Genomic DNA, 19,917 nt, shown 5'->3' on the forward strand with positions numbered 1-19,917 from the left:
GTTCAATCTACTTCAGATTTCTCATTGTTTGTTAAAAAGGATGACACTTCTTTCACTGCCTTATTGGTTTATGTTGATGATGTTATTCTAGCTGGTAATTCTTTGGAAGAAATCACACGGGTAAAAGCCTTCTTGCATTCTGCCTTTAGCATCAAAGACTTGGGGGATCTCAAGTATTTTCTTGGCCTTGAAGTTGCTCGTAGTTCTGCTGGTATTCATCTTTGCCAGCAAAAATATGCTCTCGATCTATTGGCTGATTTTGGTTTCTCAGATTGCAGGCCTGTTCCAACTCCTATGGTTACTAAAATCCCTCGCAATGCTTCTGACGAATTGCTTCCTGATAACACTATTTTCAGAAAACTTATTGGACGCCTATTGTATTTGGTTTCTACTAGACCTGATCTTACTTTTGCTGTTCAACAGTTAAGTCAATTCTTGGACCGACCTACAGTCACTCACCTTCAAGCTGCCCATCGCATTCTTCGCTACCTGAAAGGATGCATTGACTTTGGTATTTTCTTTTCTGCTTCTTCTTCGCCTACACTGAAGGCATTTAGTGACTCTGATTGGGCTGGTTGTCCTCTCACACGTCGTTCTGTGACTGGTTACTGCCTATTTTATGGAGATTCCCTTGTTAGTTGGAAAGCCAAGAAGCAAAGCACCGTGTCTCGCTCTTCCACAGAAGCAGAATATAGGGCTCTTGCGTCTACTGTTTGTGAAATTCAGTGGCTTCGATTTCTTCTGTCTGATTTGCATCTGTCCATTTCTGGGCCTACTGCTTTGTTTTGCGACAATAATTCTGCTCTCCAAATTGCTGCAAACCCTACGTTTCATGAACGTACTAAACATATTGAGATCGACTGTCATCTTGTTCGTGAAAAAGTGTTGTCCGGTGTTGTCAAATTACTTCTTTGCTCTTCCAAAGACCAGCTTGCTGACATCTTCACCAAAGCTCTGGCTATTGTTCCCTTCCAGGTTCTTTTGTCCAAGCTGGGACTGATTCCCATTCACTCTCCAGCTTGAGGAGGGCTATTAGTCATATAGTTTTAAATTAATTTCTTGTTAGTCAGTTAGTAGTTATTTTTCTGTTACTTTCTGTTACTTTCTTTCCTTGCTTGTATATAACAATACGTTAGCATCCAATAAACTTGAGAAGTTTTCTTTTATTATTCTACACTGTGTAGAAGTGATTTTGGACCCAATCATAAAAGCTGGCGTAATAGAGCTTTTGAGGTTTGGATAATCATAAAAGATAATAGCCGGTAATATTTTCATGAATTATAAAACTATAATTCTTTATTTCTTTGAAGAATGTATCAATATATTAATTAAAAATTTTAAATATCATTTAATATGATGTTTAAAATCATTATTATATTGTACAAATCTAAAGCTTGAAAATAAAATTGTTTAGAAGAACTGTCACTAACTAAAACGTAATAAATAATACTGGAAATAATTGAAATCATTCAAATCCTCCTTCAAACGGTTCTACTTTCTTTCGTTTCTCTTTATTTATTTACTACATTTTTATATTTAATACATATTAAATATTTTCTTCTTTTTACCCTTTCTTTTACTTTTTTTTTCTTTCATTTTGCAGGTGATAACCTGTTTGAATTACATTCATTACTTTGGCTATGCTCACCACGGTACTACTTAGAAATACTTCTTGCATTGTCCATATTATTGCGAGCAAATACAACCAAGTAGTGCATTTAAATATCTGCGAACACATTAATTAATACACACAATATTTGTAGCTATAATAAAGGAAAATCCAATTTTATGCATAATTGCACATTCCATATACACATGAGCTTCCTTTACCACAGCTATTGTTGCATCCTCCGCAGTGGTTCTCGTCGAATAATGGGCTCACACACTTCCCTTCACAGCAAATGCTGGAATAGTTACATGTCTTGCGACACCTCCCACAGTTGAATTGTTCTGTCTTGAGGTCTACGCATCTTCTGTTGCAGCAAAATAGGCCTTTCATGCTGCAAATTTCAGGCTGTTTGTCGCATGTCAAGTAAGGACGAAATCCCTGGCTAGGAAACCCACCTGCTCCTCTAAACGAGGCTGCCATTTGGCTATTTCCCAGAGGATGATCAGATTTTTCGCTAGTGATGGCGGAGAGAGTAATGGCCACTAAGGCCATTACTATAGACAACATAAAGAAGAGGTTCAAGAATTTCATGTCTTTCCGAAGGTAAAATTAAGCTTATGAAATAAGTGGTGATATAGATATGAATGGTTTGGATGGAGAAGAACGCAAGCATGCAGGGTGGTATTTATATAGAAGGAATAATGAAGCTAGAAATTTAGTGGTAATCAAGATTTACTGCATACTATTAGCATGGTATATGGATCCATAGGAAGCTGCTTTTGGTTAATTTGTGGGTAGTCTGCTCTAATCCAACGAGTATATATAGAAAATTCAAGTAACTGAAGTTAGGCCTCTTGAATTAATGAAGAAGGCATAATTAGATAATTGAAATTTTGGCCGTAGGTTGGCAGATGAGACTCTTTGTTATCATTTTGATAATAACTCAACACTTTCCAGTTCCACGCACCTAGATTCTCAGCTTTTATGTTAAGCTTTGAGTTCTAAACATATTATTGTCTAACAAAAACAAATTGCATACAGTTTTACTTTCTTTTTTTTGCTAGCCCATACAACACAAAGAACTGCCTTAATAGAAATCAGATTCGAATATAGGCATCCTAAAGTCAAATCCCCTGCCAACGAACCACACGCCTCATGCTCTTACAATCAAAGCTATCCTTCCTTACGCCATATATTCCATTGCCTCCATGGACAACTTCTATGATTAATTATCATCAACAACAAAGCCGATAGAGCTGACAAAAATAAGTTTTCATCAACTTTCCAGTTTTGTTTCCCAAAATGAAACTAAAGGCTAATATTTGTTCACTGAGTAATTCTCTCGTAATTTTAATTTTATCCTTTTCCCCTTTCATTTTTGTTCTGTATATATGTATATTTATACTCACAAGTCACAAGTAATGTGTTTGTTTATATTGGATGGAAGGGAAAGTGAAGGAATTAGCCCTTTACACGACCCTCTTCTTCAACACATGTACATCCTCTCTTTTCTTCCAACAAAAGATGCTGTATACGAATCAGTGTTTTGTCGGTGGAAAGATTTATGGATTCCAGTCACAGACCTTCGTTTCCTTTGACGACAACCACTTAACTGATGATGATGGTCATACGGTTAGACGTGATCGAGTCCATTCGTGTTTTATTGATCGCGGACATGGAGAATTAAATAGTACTCGGTCAATCACGACAACAACAACAATGTTCATTACTTACGTGAACAATCAAATGTTGTGGATATCTTTTATTTCATATTTATGAATACATTAGTCAACAACAATGTACAAACAAATGTTGTGGATATCTTTTCAAATAGTAACATGAAATCATTGAAACAATAATTAAATTTAAATTAAAAAATAACTACATCTAGCGAAACCCAACACCAAGTTGTGAAGGCTCGCCCTTATTTATTATTGGTAATTTCAATGACTATATACGACATAAACATATGGTAGCTGCTAGTCATTTAATCAAATATCTCACAGAGGGAAATCTGCCAGAGTTTCTACGCATAGCTGCACATCCCATACAGACATTTACTTCCTTTCGTGCATCTATTGTAGCAATCCCCACAATGCAGTCTGTTGGACATTGGATTCACACACTTCCCTTTGCAGCAAATCTCCGAGTACTTACACTTCTTACCACACTTCCCGCAGTTGAACCTGTCCCACATCACATTCACACATTTTCTCTTGCAGCAATCAGGCCCAGGGCTGCCCGCCGCACGACACACTCTCGGGTATTTGTTACACGTCATCATGCCCCGAGGTTTTTGAGCAAGAATCCGGCTCATAATCCCAACAGAAGTGGGTTCAGCTTGGCTACGATCTCCGTCACCATCATTCTCGACAAACAACGGTTCATCGCCAGATGGTGTGGCGGAGAGATTGGGGATGGCCAAGGCCATTAACAAGGCAAACAAAATGAAGATGTGGAGAGCTTTCATGTTTGAGAGGTGATGGAAAAATAATACGATATGCTATGGATAATTGGGTGTGATATTATGTACAGGAATTTATAGACAAAAATGGAGGGTGACATTCCATATTAAAAGGCAAACGGAGTTCGTTTTTAAGTAGAAAACAGAGATTGCTGTTCATGGGGTGGTCCAATTCGACGTGTGTTTTTAAAATATTTAAGTAAGCTATAAGTTAGGCGTCCCAAGAAAAATTATACCCAAAAATTAGGTGAATTTCATCCGCTTGTATTTCTATGAACAACTTGTTAACATTAATGGAAGACAATTAATAATGGTTGCCATTAACATTAATGGGAGACAATCAATAATGACAATCACCAACTTTGGAAAAGTGGCAAGGGATAATTTTTTTTGGTCATTGAGATAATGGGCTATTTATTATTTGGTCCTTGAACCTCAACTATAAATAGGCCTTCTCATTTCTCATTTCAATTCATCCCAACCAATCTTTCTCTCTTAGTTTTCTTTTTCTCCCATTTGAGAATTCTTAAGGAATTCTATTTGTTTGTAATACTTTGAAGATAGTAAAGTTATCATCTGGTGTTAGTGCCCGAGGACGTAGGTATAATTTACCGAACCTCGTTAAAACTCTTGTGTTCTTTTTGTCCTATTTTTCTTTCAATATTTGAGGGTATAATAGTAGTATTTAATTGTGCTATTAAATTACGTTAGAAGGAATATTCTGAGTAAGGAAAGACTTGGTATTTAAGAGATCCTTGTGATCCACCTCTCTTCCCTGGGAATTGAACTTTGTGTGATTTTTTAGTACAATAATTTACACGCTTCCGACCCTATTGGAACAACAAGTGGTATCAGAGCCGAAGGTTAATCGTAGTATGCTCTGTGGTTGCAGTTTAAACTGATCTTCCACATCAGAAAAGATTTCCTTAGGTATATTGAAAGATTATGGAGAAAACGGTCGGTGTAGGAGCTTCAACATCGTCCATGTGGACAAGACCGACAATTGCAAATGCAAAGTGAGGTTCTAGATGCCCTTTTTCAGCAGGGTCTAGACATTGCCATTGATGAAGAGAAACCAGATGATGTACAGGAGAAAGATTGGAAGGCGATCAATCGGTTGGCATGTGGCACAATTCGATCATGCCTTTCTCGAGAGCAGAGGTATGCTTTTTCAAAGGAAACTTCTGCAAATAAGTTGTGGGTGGCACTTGAAGAAAATTTTTTGAAGAAAAACAGTCAAAATAAGCTCCACTTGAAGAAAAGACTGTTTCGCTTCACTTACGTCCCAAGTACCACAATGAATGATCACATCACCAAATTTAATCAGTTAGTCACTGATTTGCTGAATATGGATGAGACATTCAAAGATGAAGATTTGGCTTTGATGCTGTTGGGGTCACTTCCTGAGGAGTTTGAGTTCCTAGAAACTACTCTACTTCATGGCAGGAGTGATATATCTCTGAGCGAAGTCTGTGCGGCCTTATACAGTTATAAACAGAGAAAGAAGGACAAACAGAAAAACTCAATCAGAGATACAGAACCTTTAGTAGTCCGAGGTCGTTCATACACTCGGAAGAAAACTCAAAAGGGGAGATCAAAGTCAAAGTCCAGAATCGGGAAAGATGAATATGCTTTTTGTCATGAGAAAGGCCACTGGAAGAAAAATTGTCCAAAGCTGAAGAATAAGGGAAAAGCTGCTGTAGATGCTTGTGTTGCTAAGCATGATACTAGTGACTCTGAACTATCACTGGTTGCATCATCATCGTCGTTCCATTCAGATGAGTGGATATTGGATTCGGGTTGTACCTATCATATGTCCCCTAACCGGGAGTGGTTCTCTGATTTAGTAGAACTAAATGGAGGAGTTGTTTATATGGGCAATGACAATGCCTGTAAAACTGTTGGGATAGGTTCAATCCAATTAAAGAATCAAGATGGATCAACCAGAGTTCTGACTGATGTTCGGTACGTGCCCAGTTTGAAGAAAAATCTCATCTCATTGGGAGCCTTGGAATCCAATGGTTCAGTTGTTACTATGAGAGATGGGATTTTGAAAGTGACATCTGGCGCACTTGTGATATTGAAGGGCATCAGGAAAAATAACTTGTATTACTACCAAGGTAGTACAGTTATTGGATCAGTCGCTACAGCTTCCGGTAACAAAGAATTGGACTCAATGCAGTTGTGGCATATGAAGTTGGAACATGCCAGCGAAAAATCCTTGCAAATTCTGGCAAAGCAAGGATTGTTGAAAGGTGCAAAGGCTTGCAAATTAAAATTTTGCGAGCATTGTGTTCTGAAAAAGCAAAAGAGAGTGAAATTCGGTACTGCTATCCATAATACAAAAGGTATTTTAGAATATGTTCACTCAGATGTGTGGGGGCCTTCCAAGACACCTTCATTGGGAGGAAAACACTACTTTGTTACTTTTGTTGATGACTTTTCCAGAAGAGTTTGGGTGTATACCATGAGAACTAAGGATGAAGTGCTTAGAGTTTTTCTTAAATGGAAAACTATGATCGAAAACCAGACTGGCAAGAAAATCAAGCGGCTTAGGACGGACAATGGAGAGGAATATAAAAGTGATCCGTTCTTCGATGTGTGCCAAGAGTATGGTATTGTTCGACACTTCACAGTTAGGGATACACCACAGCAGAATGGATTGGCAGAGCGTATGAATCGAACATTGCTGGAGAAAGTTCGATGTATGTTGTCCAATGTTGGGTTGGGCAAGCAATTTTGGGCTGAGGCTGTGACATACGTTGGCCATCTTGTTAATCGTTTGCCATCATCTGCATTAGAAAGAAAAACTCCTATGGAGGTATGGTCTGGAAAACCGGCTACAGATTATGATTCCTTACATGTGTTTGGAACCACTGCATATTACCATGTGAAAGAGTCAAAGTTAGATCCGAGGGCAAAGAAAGCTCTCTTTATGGGAATCACTTCTGGAGTGAAGGGATTTCGTCTTTGGTGCTTAAGCACAAAGAAAATGATCTGTAGCAGAGATGTTACCTTTGATGAATCTGCCACATTGAAAAAGGTAGCAGATAAAGATATTCAGACGAGCAATACTCCACAGCAGGTGGAGTGTACTCCAAAACAGGTGGAGTTTGAGCAGATGGGATTTGCCCAGTTAATAAGTCTAATTCTCCAGCCACAATGGAGGAATTAGAGGTTGAAGAGGTTCTGACCCAAGAACCACTAAGTACACCAGAACCAGTTGCAGTTGCAAGGCCACGGAGAGAAATTCGTAAACCTGCTCGATTTACTGATATAGTGGCCTACGCCCTTCCCGTTGTTGATGATATTCCTATCACTTATCAAGAAGCAATGCAAAGCTTAGAAAGTGATAAATGGAAAAGCGCCATGGATGAAGAAATGCAGTCTCTCCGGAAGAACAATACTTGGGAGTTGGCGCAATTACTGAAAGGTAAAAGGGCAATCGGATGCAAGTGGGTATTCACAAAGAAAGATGGATCTCCTAGCAAGAAGGATATTCCCTACAAGGCAAGATTGGTAGCTAAAGGCTACGCTCAGAAGGAGGGAATTGACTACAATGATGTATTTTCCCCTGTTGTGAAGCATTCCTCCATTAGAATTTTGTTGGCCTTGGTAGCACAGTTGAATTTGGAGCTAGTTCAACTTGATGTTAAGACGGCTTTCTTGCATGGTGAGTTAGAAGAGGAGATCTATATGACTCAGCCCGAAGGATACACAGATGCTGGTGGTAGAAATTGGGTTTGTAAGCTGAACAAATCGCTATATGGATTGAAGCAATCCCCGGGGCAGTGGTACAAGCGATTTGATAGCTTTATGAGAAGGCAGAAGTACACAAGAAGCAAATATGACAATTGTGTGTATTTGCAGAAGCTGCATGACGGATCTTTCATTTATCTACTCTTGTATGTTGATGATATGTTAATCGCTTCGAAGAGCCAAAAAGAGATAGATAAGCTGAAGGCTCAGTTGAATCAAGAGTTCGAGATGAAAGATCTAAGTGAGGCCAAGAAGATTCTCGGCATGGAGATAAGTAGAGATAGATAGAGAGGCAAGCTTTGTTTGAATCAGAAGCAATATCTGAAAAAGGTATTACAATGTTTTGGTGTAAATGAAAACACAAAACATGTAAGTACCCCACTTGCTTCTCATTTGAAACTTAGTGCTCAATTATCTCCGAAAACTGAAGAAGAAAGAGAATATATGGCAAAAGTCCCATATGCTAATGCAGTTGGGAGTTTGATGTATGTGATGGTGTGTACGAGGCTGACATTTCACAAGTTGTTGGAGTTGTGAGCAGGTATATGCATGATCCTGGAAAAGGACATTGGCAAGCTGTGAAATGGATTCTACGGTATCTTCGAAAAACCGTAGATGTTGGTTTAATTTTTGAACAGGATGAAGCACTTGGTCAGTTTGTAGTTGGATATGTTGATTCCGACTTTGCTGGTGATTTAGATAAACGTCGTTCAACTACGGGGTATCTGTTTACTCTTGCGAAAGCCCCAATGAGTTGGAAGTCTACCTTACAGTCTACAGTAGCTGTGTCTACTACAGAGGCAGAATATATGGCAGTTACAGAAGCTGTTAAGGAGGCTATTTGGCTTAATGGATTGTTGAAAGACTTAGGAGTTGTTCAAAGTCACATAAGTTTATATTGTGACAGTCAGAGCGCTATTCATTTAGCGAAAAATCAAGTCTATCATTCAAGAACCAAGCATATCGACGTAAGATATCACTTTGTGCGGGAAGTCTTTGAAAAAGGAAAAATTCTACTTCAGAAGATTCCGACAGCAGATAATCCCGCAGATATGATGACCAAGGTGGTAACAACAATCAAGTTTAATCATTGTTTGAACTTGATTAACATCCTGAGAATTTGAGCACCTTCAGGTGTATGACGCTCGAGAGCGCATTTGTAGGCACTACAAAAGATAGCTTTATCGAATTTGGGGAGTTGAAGGAAGTGTGTGAAGATGTGATTATCCTAATCAAATCTTCAAGGTGGAGATTGTTAACATTAATGGAAGACAATTAATAATGGTTGCCATTAACATTAATGGGAGACAATCAATAATGACAACCACCAACTTTGGAAAAGTGGCAAGGGATAATTTTTTTTGGTCATTGAGATAATGGGCTATTTATTGTTTGGTCCTTGAACCTCAACTATAAATAGGCCTTCTCATTTCTCATTTCAATTCATCCCAACCAATCTTTCTCTCTTAGTTTTCTTTTTCTCCCATTTGAGAATTCTTAAGGAATTCTATTTGTTTGTAATACTTTGAAGATAGTAAAGTTATCATCTGGTGTTAGTGCCCGAGGACGTAGGTATAATTTACCGAACCTCGTTAAAACTCTTGTGTTCTTTTTGTCCTATTTTTCTTTCAATATTTGAGGGTATAATAGTAGTATTTAATTGTGCTATTAAATTACGTTAGAAGGAATATTCTGACTAAGGAAAGACTTGGTATTTAAGAGATCCTTGTGATCCACCTCTCTTGCCTGGGAATTGAACTTTGTGTGATTTTTTAGTATAATAATTTACACGCTTCCGACCCTATTGGAACAACACAACTATCATTTTCTTAGCCACTTCATAGTTTATAGGTTGAGTTTTTAGATTTTTTTTTTTTGTTTCTGTGTGGTCAACATTCAACTTTTTTTTTTCTCAACGTTCATATATAAATGCCAGAATACATGTAAAAGGATTTCTTTTTTATTCTTCTGAAATATTGATATTTCCATGCAAGTAAAAAATAAATTACACAGAAAAATTCCTATAAATATATAAGGTTTTGCTGTAATTGTTTTATCTGTTTTACCGTGAAATAAAAAAGATTCACAAACGGATTTAAAATACTGTTATATATTATTATAAAAATAAAAAAAATCATTAAAATAAACATATTTGCATCTAAAATTCACTTTATTTATTTCATTCACAATATATAGAATAATGCTTTAATAGTAAAATGGCCCTAAATTATATCCTGATTCCCTAAAATGTGTTTCCATAAGACAAATTAACTCTTTTATTAATGACGATAAAAACAATAATATGTAGCACGTTCAGTCGATAGTAACCTGGCCAATGGGCAGAGGACGTTTGGAGGAAGAAGAAACAAAATATCAAATTTAATTAATATTTTAGTTATTATTGACTTAATCTGTTACATATATATATATTTATTTTAACAACTTTTTTCAATTAAAAACTGTTGTAAGAGTCAATTACACTCTCTACACATCTTGATTAGCATAATTGAGCAGCGTGCCAATTACTTCAAGCACTGAGGAAGAATAAAGCACAAAAATATGTTTGCAGAGTTTTATCTAAATGGATAATTCGTTATCTTAACACATCGATATTACTAACATTCACCAGGTTAGTAACCTCACTCTTACACGTAAGATTTAGATTACACTCCTCTAAATTTTACCCTTAAAAGGACAAAAATTAAATGAGTACCCTTAAAAGGACAAAAATCAAGTGACTCACGTGACTATTTACAAAATGTACTTTAAAAATAAGTTAATAACAAAATAAGTGCTAAATTTCTCAATATAAGAGATTTAATATTCATTAAGATAAAAGACCTCTTTAATTTTAAATTCATTTATAATGTGACATTTTTGATGATTTTAATCCACTTTTTATGACTTTAATTTTTTTTACTTAAAACCACAATGAAATAATAACAAAAATCAATGAATTAAATTCTCCAATTTTTTTAATGTATCCTTCAACTAATATTTCAATTAAATATTTTTATTATAAATTGAGAATAATTAATATTTTAATTAAATATTACATTATTTACTCGAAAATATTACCTTTATAATAATATTTTTAATTTTTTAGGCTTAACAATAAATTTAGTCACTAACATTTGCATGTTTTATTAAAATGACCCTAATTATATTTTTGAGTCTTTTTTTGTCATCAACCTCTATTTTTTTCAATCTGCTTTTTCTAACAGATTTAATGAATAAATTTAATGTTTCAATTTTTTTTAAAAGGTTTCAATATTTCATACATTTGTTTACTGAGCAGTTTTTTTATTGAGTTAATTTTTTTAGATAATTACTACGCTTATTTTGTTTAAATTAAGAGTTATTTTTTAATTTAATGTATTATTTATTTTATTATTTTCCACATGTAATTATCTTATTAGGTTATCTAAGTAATAAACTATATCTTATTAAAAATATTCTATATATGAAATTTCACATCATCCCCGTTAACTTTTTTAACGGTAATTTCATTAAATCTGTTAGAAAAAGCAGATTGAAAAAAAAGAACATAGGTTGGTGGCAAAAAAAAGACTCAAAAATACAATTAGAGCCATTTTGACAAAACATGCAAAAAGTAGTAGCCCAATTTATGAATAGTTATAATTAAAGACAAACATATTTTTCGTTACTTTGATTAAAATATTTATGTAATAGTATTAAACAAATAAGTTGTATGTATCAGTATACATATGTTCTTTCCAAATAGTTACATGAAAGCATTGAAACGATAATTAATTTTAAATTCAAAAAATAACTACAGCTAGCGAAACCCACACCAAGCTGAGGTGGCTCGCCTTTATTTGTTCTTAGTAATTTGAATGACTATATATGGCATCAACATATTCTAGCTGCTAATCATTTGATCAAATATCTCACAAAAAAAGAGAGGCCCCGCCAGAGTTTCTATGCATAGCTGCACATCCCATAAAGACATTTACTTCCTTTGTTACAGCTGTTGTTGCAACCCCCACAGTGCAGTCTGTTGGACATCGGATTCACACACTTCCCTTTGCAGCAAATCTCCGAGTACCTACACTTCTTACCACACATTCCGCAGTTGAACCAGTCTGTCTTCACATTCACACATCTTTTCTTGCAGCAATCAGGCCCCGCACTGCCCGCCGCACGACACACCCTGGGGTATCTGTCACAAGTCATCGGCGCCCGAGGTTTTTGTGCAAGAAACCTGCTCGTGAACCCGACGGAAGTTGGTTCATCTTGGCTACGATCTTCGTCACCGTCATTGTGGAAAAATAACGGTTCATCATCAGATGGGGTAGCGGAGAGATTGGTGATGGTCAAGGCCATTAACAAGGGAAGCATTATGAGGATGTTGAGCGCTTTCATGCTGGAAAGTTGGTGGAAAATAATACGATATGCTATGGACAATTGGGTGTGATTTATAGATAAGATTGGAGGTTGACATTTACATAATAAAAGTAAACGAGTTCGTTTTAAAGAAGATTTTTGCATGGTTCGGTTGGGTGGGCCGAGACTGCCGTTAGTGGGGTGGTCCAATTCGACGTGTGTTTTTGAAATATTTAAGTAAACTTAGTTAGGCGCCACAAGACCGAAAAATTAGGTCAATTTCATCTACTTGTATTTTTATCTCTATATAGAATTATCATTTTCTCATAATCTTATATTTAGAGTTTTCAGATAAATATTTTAATTTGATTTTTTTGTTCCTGTGGTTGAGATTTATATATATAAAAGGATAGATTTTCATACAAATAAAAGTTTCTTTTTATAATAAAACATATTATATGCCAAGTATTGAATCAGATACAGAGATGCAAATGGAGTGGATAACAGCTCCCTTACATGAGACCACTATAATGTAGTGTTCAAATGTATCAAGAGACTCCGATATTTCAAGCTTGGCTTACAAGAAACCGTTACACAACCACTCAAATAATACCGTTATTATATTAAATTACGCAACATATATTTATAAATTAATTAATTAATTAATAATTTTTTTATTGAAATAGTGAAGTTTAAACTTTAAAAATTATGATGTTTTAGGGCTAAATTTTATAATCTAAGTGTAATTTTTAGATTGTATATAAAATATAAAAAAACAAAATATTTTGTTTTGAACTTAAACAGAAGCCAATTTTAGGGGGGGATTTTGGGATAAAAACTCCACAAAAAATTATTTTATTTTGAACAAAATGACGCCGTTTTCTCAAACGGTGTCGTTTTGAGAAATTTGAATATATAGTAACGGCGTTTTTTGTTAAAAACGCCGCTAAATCTCATATATTTTATTTATTTATTTTTTGTATCTTTCATTTACATTTTACGTAAATAATTATTAAAATTTTAAGTAATATTTAAAAGTATTTGATACATGTATAAATTTTAGTTTTTTATTTCATTTATATTTTTTTATTTTATTTTTTCTTATATTTTGGTCCTATCCAATTTAAATAATTAATTACCTGTATATATATATCCATATCAAAAATATCAAATGGTTAGGTTTAAATGTTTTTAAATATACAAGTATTAATTAATTGTATCATTTAACAAGTCTCAATTTATAAATTAACCTTAAGGTTTAAGCATAAACCCTAAATTAACCAATCAATCTACATGCATAAAGTGATTATCTATCTATTATATATCTCTTAAATAATATAAACTATATACTCATAATTTCAATATATTAAATTTATTATTATCTATTTTAGAAATATATAAGAACATATTTAATATAAAAATTAATAAAACTAATTAATCTAAAATTAAACTCTAACCTAATTGTTGAAACCCTAAACCCCAAATCCCTAACCCCTAAACCCTAAATCCCCATAACCCCTAAAGCATAACACTTAACCCCTAAACCTTAAATCACAACCCCTAAATTGATACCCCGACCTACTCCTTAAACTCTAAACCATATATACTATAGTGATAATTAATTCAATATTTTAAAATTAATACTATCTCTTTTACGATTATATAAGAAATTATTTAATATATAAGCTAAAAAAATCAGTAATATATCCAAAAAACTTTAAAATTATTTTAAATAATAGTATTTTAATTTTTTCATTTTTAACAAATATTTTAAATTATTTTAAATCCCTAAGCATTAGCGGCGCTTTCTTAAAAACGTCGCTAAATCCCCGAAAGCTCAGAAAACGGCGTCGTTGGGCTTAGTTTTTTTTACGGCGCTTTCTTAAAAACGCCGCTAAATCCCTGAAAGCTCAGAAAATGGCGCGGTTGGGCTTAGTTTTTTTTGCGGCGCTTTCCCAAAAACGCCGCTAAATCCCCGATAGCTTAGAAAACGACGCCGTTGGGCTTAGTTTTTTTTTTTGCAGCGCTTCCCCAAAAATGCCGCTAAATCCCCGAAAGCTCAGAAAACGGCATCGTTGGGCTTAGGTTTTTCGGCGCTTTCTCAAAAACGCCTCTAAACCCCGAAAGCTCAAAAAACGGTGTCGTTTGGCTTAGGTTTTTTTGCGGCGCTTTCTAAAAAACGCCGCCAAATCCCCAAAAGCTCAGAAAACGGCGTCGTTTGGCTTAGGTTTTTTTGCGGTGCTTTCTCAAAAACGCCGCTAAATCCCCGAAAGCTCAAAAAACGGCGTCGTTTGGCTTAGGTTTTTTTGCGGCGCTTTATCAAAAACGCCGCTAAATCCCCAAAAGCTCAAAAAAGGCGTCGTTTGGCTTAGATTTTTTTGCGGCGCTTTATCAAAAACGTCGCTAAATCCCTGAGCATTAGCGGCGCTTTCTTAAAAACGCCGCTAACTCTCCGAAAGCTCGGTAAACGGTGTCGTTGGGCTTAGGTTTTTTGCGGCGCTTTCTGGAAAACGCCGCTGAAAGCCTGTTTTGGTGTAGTGAATCAACCTCATAATAAAATTCGATACTTTGTAGAAAAATAAATTTTGGGTTTTTTTTTGAATCAATATCCAATTGATGGTGACAATAACTCAATCATAAACTTAAATAATTATTAGATTTATGACACACACATAAATCACGATGTGGATGAAAAAAATATTCCGTAACAAATATATTTATTAAGCATTCACATAAAAAAAACTCATTATAATCATATTTTTATTAATTTATTAAATAAAATTAAAGATTAAAAAAAAACTCCTCCATAAAAATCAAGCAATTAAAAATATTTTCATGTGTGATTTTTCACGTTTATTATTAAATTAAATTTTTAAATATCATATTTTTAATTATAGTAATTAAAATATATTAACAAATCAATTCAAATATTATAACAGACATATTGAAAGTATTTTTAACATATGTTGATATTATGTGGTTAATGTAAAGCAACATTATTCAACTAATAACTAATTGGGTAAACTAAATTAATAGTCACCCAACTCTGGATAATATTTTTTTGATCACGTAACTATAAAAAATAAAGATTTAGTCCCTAACGTTTTAAGAATTGTTTCTTTTTCACCCGATCGTAATTTAACAGAGACATTCTTTTAATTGATTTAATAATAAAGTTAGTCATCAACTTTTTATATTTCCTGTCAAATTGACTCTAGAATTTTATAAAAATATTAAAACATTTAAAATTTTAACAAATATATATATATACATTTATATTCTTAACAATTAAAATTTTTTGGAGAACATTTTAACATTAAAACTAATGGCTGATGTTTCCAGTGCCATTTGTATTTCTATAATGAAAAATGAGACATGGTAAATAATTTGAAGTGTTGAAACATCAGTACCAATAGTTCTCAAGTCTCAAATCTAAACAACCTCAAACCAGCCTTTGCAAGAATGTTATTTCACTGTTGTTGCTCATGAATAAGATCTTTTGTCTTTTTATTGCACTGCATGATTTTAACCTCTCTTGTTCACGAACTGCATGGCGAGGCTGATGCTGAAGCCAACTTGGCTATCAAACTTGCTAGTGAGGTTTGGTTTTAACCATTTTTCTATTTATCATAATCAATTAAATGCTGGATGTTTATGAGATCTTTCTAACCCTTGCAGAAGGTCAAATCCAGGAGGAGTTGGCCTAAGTCATTGATTGCGCTGGTAGAAGTGTTCTGGTTTGTTGTAGAATATATTTACCTATAAAACACAAATGAGTCAAGGATTTTGTTAATCTTTGGCTAAAATTGTGTTCTTGTGTAGGTGCAAAATTTTGCATTCGAACCCTAGAAGTTGGTATTATTGTTGGCCTTCAAGCTCAGCTCTGCAAAGGAACAATGCAAATACCATTTTTAGTGTGTTGTTTGTGGCAGAGGCATGCTAATGGGGTATCAAATTCAAATGGTAAAGCCTTATTCTACATATTGTTGTGGGAACCTAAGATCATCCATAGTGAAGGGAAGGGAGTGAGTTCCTTTCTGAGAAATCCATTAAGGTCTAGATTTACCATTATTCAGTGTTATTTTGGGTCCCTCTTCACCGCTCCAGATTTCCATTTAAATAAATGTGTTTAATTCTATAGAAAATTGTTCCTATAGAAAATGTGCTTGGAAAATTTTGCAAAGAAATTTTGTTGAAAATTTTAATTGTTAAGAATACGAATGTTTATGTATATTTGTTAAATTTTTAAATGTTTTATTATTTTTATAAAAATTTAGGTCAAATTGACAAAAAAATATAAAAAATTAAGGATTAACTTTATTATTAAATCAATTAAAAGAATGCCTCCGTTAGAATTTAACATTCGGGTGACTAGAAAAAACAATTCCCAAAATGTTAGTGACCAAATCGTCATTTTTAATAGTTAAATGACCAAACCGAAAACTTAAGTGATAATTAAGATACTTAGAATTTTATTCAGTAATAACTCTATTTTACATCAATAACATTAGCACAATTTCTGTATTAAAACTAGCACAATATTTTTTAACTAATAATTATAAATTAAAGTATAATTATTTTTAAATGTGTAATTCTTAAAAATTCAACTTCCAATAAATTATAATTATTTTTAAATGTATAATTATCACAACTTCTATTTTACTTAAATTTTTTTATTTTTTAAATGTGAATTTAATAATATGTTGGAATATAAAGGGTATTCTTACTGATTCAAAAAATTTTCCAAACCCGTGCTCTTATATAAATTATAGATAATTTTAACAAAAAATTTCATTAAAGTAAAAAAATAGGATTTTTTAATAAAAAATCAAAATATATGTCAGAAAAAAATTATTTAATAAAATAAAAAAAAATGTTTTGATTTTCAGATTTTGACTTGAAAAAATTTGCTCAAATCAAAATATTTTATTTTATAGAATGTTTGTATTTCCTTGCAGAAATTTGGAAATTTTTATTTTTTGAAATTTTCATGAATTTAATAATTTGAAAGAATTTTTATAAATTAGAATATTTTATATTTTCATTTTTAAATTTATCTGAAAAATTGTTTGTTAGTTTTTTAAGAGTCGGAAATTTTTATTACAACTATATGACAGGTACGAAATATATGTTTGATAAATTATATGTAGAATTAAACCAATCATGATCGGACATATGTCATGCGTTGATAAAAATAATTAATGTTATCTTCAATACTCAATTTTGAATCATATATGAAGTTTTAAAATTAACTATAAAGATTCATAAAACAATTATATGGGACGGGTGACAGTTTATGAACAATCTTTCAAGTGAGATTATTCAGCCGTCCATCAATGAACTTAGTCACTCCCTTTATCCAACTTTTAACCAAAGGAACATGTACATGTTAAACTTCTTTAATTGTAGGCTTCTTTTAGTTATAATCGACATCAGATTCAGTCGTTTTGAGGCTCTTCCAAGTTGGTTCATTCCTAGGTTTTTAACAAAATCTAACTTTTTGAAACCCCATATTGTACATGATTCATCATTTTCTTCATCCCTTGCAAACATTGTTTCCAAAAGAAAACAAACCAGAAAAAGCAAAATCTGCTAAAGAACAGAACAATATCAAGTTGTTTAATGTATTAAAGGCAAACTAGATTCCCCAATTTGGTAAGAAAGGCATATATTCTCGATAACACAATAACCAAGACTACTTTAAGAAACAAAAAATGTTGTACAACATAGAAACATAGGTGTGAAACAAGCTCAAGGAATCCCTTTTAGTTTATATAGCACTGCAAATGCAATTATTCTTCTTGATTGCTGTTCCATATATATATCTATAACAAATTTAACAATCTGCTATTTCAGAATTTAGTTTTCTTTTTTCCCCCCTACTGAATATATTATCTATAGGCCACCTTACAAACTATAAAGACCATGAGCTTCTGTTGTCTTGTAATTTTGAGCTTGATCTTTGCTCTGCCATCTATCTCTTTTGCAACTATGGTTGGAAAAAACCAGCCATGGAAAGTTGACACAATCTTGGAGCACCAGATGGAAGCTACTTCAATTGAGAGCACTGAAAGTGGAGTAACAACAGGGCTTAGACCATGGAAGGGTCAAAGCAACTGGCGTCACCAGCATCACCTGAAGAATGTATGTAAGTTCACTGAATCAACACATAAGCCACCCAATAGATGCAATGAAATGATTTGCAAGAGCTTTCAACAGGTGCATGGGATTCTAAACATCTTTGGATGGGGGTTACTGTTGCCCATAGGAGCAATAGTGGGAAGAAATTTCAGCAAGTTCCCTTTGAAATGCGATGATTGGTACCAACTTCACACGCTGTGCCAAACTTCTGGATACATAGTGGGTGCTGTTGGATGGGGCACTGGCATATGGCTGGGGAATTCTTCCAGGCAATACACTTTGAAGGCACATCGGATTCTAGGGATCATTGTGTTTACATTGGCAACTCTACAAGTAAGCGCAGAGTGTCTTTCTTTCCATTAAATAGCTTTAGATTTCTATGTGGTAATTTTCTTTGTGTGGTTCAGATGTTAGCCATGTGGTTACAAGCAAAGAAAGAAGATGAATGTGGCAAGTGGTGGGAGATATGCTATAATGTATTAGGGTATGTGGTGATTGTTCTTAGCATAGCTAACATATTCGAAGGGATCGGTAATATCCGAAGCCATGCTGCAGAGTATTGGAGGTGGGTTTATATGGCGATGCTTATAGTTTTAGCTCTGATAGCTGTGGCATTGGAAATATATAGATGGATCAAATCCAAGAACCAGCAGATGCCATTCGATGACAACGACATAGATGCTTCACAACAAATTTAAATCTCCTTTTTCCTGTTGTGTGTGTGTGTTTTCCTCTTCAATTCGGGGTCAGATTAAAAACTCACAGGATTCTAGAACAGGAAAAGAAAAAAAAGTGCAAAAACCTGAAACAGAAAATCTGAGGCAAAACTTTAGATGAGATCATCAAAACAGAGGGAATATCACATCATCTTGATTTATGCTTTCAATTAATAATGTTTTTGTTACATATATATATATGGGAGTGAGAGACAATCTTTTACTTAGTTTCAGCAGTGGCGAAAGGGATCTTTACTCACTAATGTCCAAAGAGCAAAGGTTCAAGTTTAATTAGTTACATCTTTCTCTTCCAACTACCAACACACTATTAAACTTTTTCAATAATTTATTTTCTATTACATATATAACGGTCAACTATTATATTCTAACATGTTGAAAAACTAAAGGTAATTAAACTAATATATCATCGGTTTCTTTCAAACCCTTTTCAAAATGTAACCTTCTTATTAAATGATATTAGAGGAGATTACGAGTTCAAATAACTATTAAATTAAAAATTATATAAATTTTGATTTCCGTTTCATCATCTATTAAAAATTAATCATATACTTGAGGTACTTTATTAATTTGTGAAAACTAGGTCAATTAAATTTCTAACAAAAAAATTATTAAAAAATTCAGGTATAATGATCTTTTGGCCCTAATTTTATAAAATAACTATATTAACTCTTCATTTAATTTTGTGTTTTTTGAGTTTTTTGTGAAATCACCCGAAATTGATCAAAACATATTTAAAAAAAAAAACTCAACGCACTGAAAATATATTTAGAATCACTAGTAATGTATTCGCTCTTTTTGCTGACCGAATATTTGAAAGAACTTGCAGAGCTTGGGATGTGCTTACTGTAAAATGAATTAAT

General features: G+C 33.6%; 4 protein-coding genes across 5 annotated transcripts; 1 reads left to right on the forward strand and 3 right to left on the reverse strand.

Annotated features, from left to right (window-relative positions):
- Nucleotides 1–1,786: 1,786 nt before the first annotated feature.
- LOC107902693 (stigma-specific STIG1-like protein 3) lies at nt 1,787–2,161 on the reverse strand. The gene has a single exon (XM_016828831.1). The coding sequence runs from the start codon at nt 2,159–2,161 to the stop codon at nt 1,787–1,789; it is 375 nt and encodes a 124-aa protein (XP_016684320.1).
- A 1,183-nt stretch (nt 2,162–3,344) lies between these two features.
- LOC107903202 (stigma-specific STIG1-like protein 1) lies at nt 3,345–4,141 on the reverse strand. Its single transcript, XM_016829244.2, has one exon. It carries the CDS (start codon nt 4,077–4,079, stop codon nt 3,636–3,638), a length of 444 nt encoding a protein of 147 aa, XP_016684733.1. The 5' UTR covers nt 4,080–4,141; the 3' UTR covers nt 3,345–3,635.
- Nucleotides 4,142–11,500: 7,359 nt separating this feature from the next.
- LOC107903201 (stigma-specific STIG1-like protein 1) lies at nt 11,501–12,278 on the reverse strand. Its single transcript, XM_016829243.2, has one exon. The coding sequence runs from the start codon at nt 12,216–12,218 to the stop codon at nt 11,775–11,777; it is 444 nt and encodes a 147-aa protein (XP_016684732.1). The 5' UTR covers nt 12,219–12,278; the 3' UTR covers nt 11,501–11,774.
- A 5,704-nt stretch (nt 12,279–17,982) lies between these two features.
- Nucleotides 17,983–19,243, forward strand: LOC107903200 (cytochrome b561 and DOMON domain-containing protein At4g17280). Of its 2 annotated transcripts, XM_016829242.2 has the most exons (3): nt 17,983–18,323; nt 18,399–18,653; nt 18,728–19,243. In XM_016829242.2, the coding sequence occupies exons 1-3, from the start codon at nt 18,105–18,107 to the stop codon at nt 19,016–19,018; spliced, it is 765 nt and encodes a 254-aa protein (XP_016684731.1). In that variant the 5' UTR covers nt 17,983–18,104; the 3' UTR covers nt 19,019–19,243. The 2 variants fall into 2 exon arrangements, with proteins under 2 accessions (XP_016684731.1, XP_016684730.1); XM_016829241.2 differs by having other exon boundaries at nt 17,983–18,653.
- Nucleotides 19,244–19,917: the final 674 nt, after the last annotated feature.

Source organism: Gossypium hirsutum, chromosome D05 (genome assembly GCF_007990345.1).
Source record: "Gossypium hirsutum isolate 1008001.06 chromosome D05, Gossypium_hirsutum_v2.1, whole genome shotgun sequence".
Taxonomy (NCBI): Eukaryota; Viridiplantae; Streptophyta; class Magnoliopsida; order Malvales; family Malvaceae; genus Gossypium; species Gossypium hirsutum.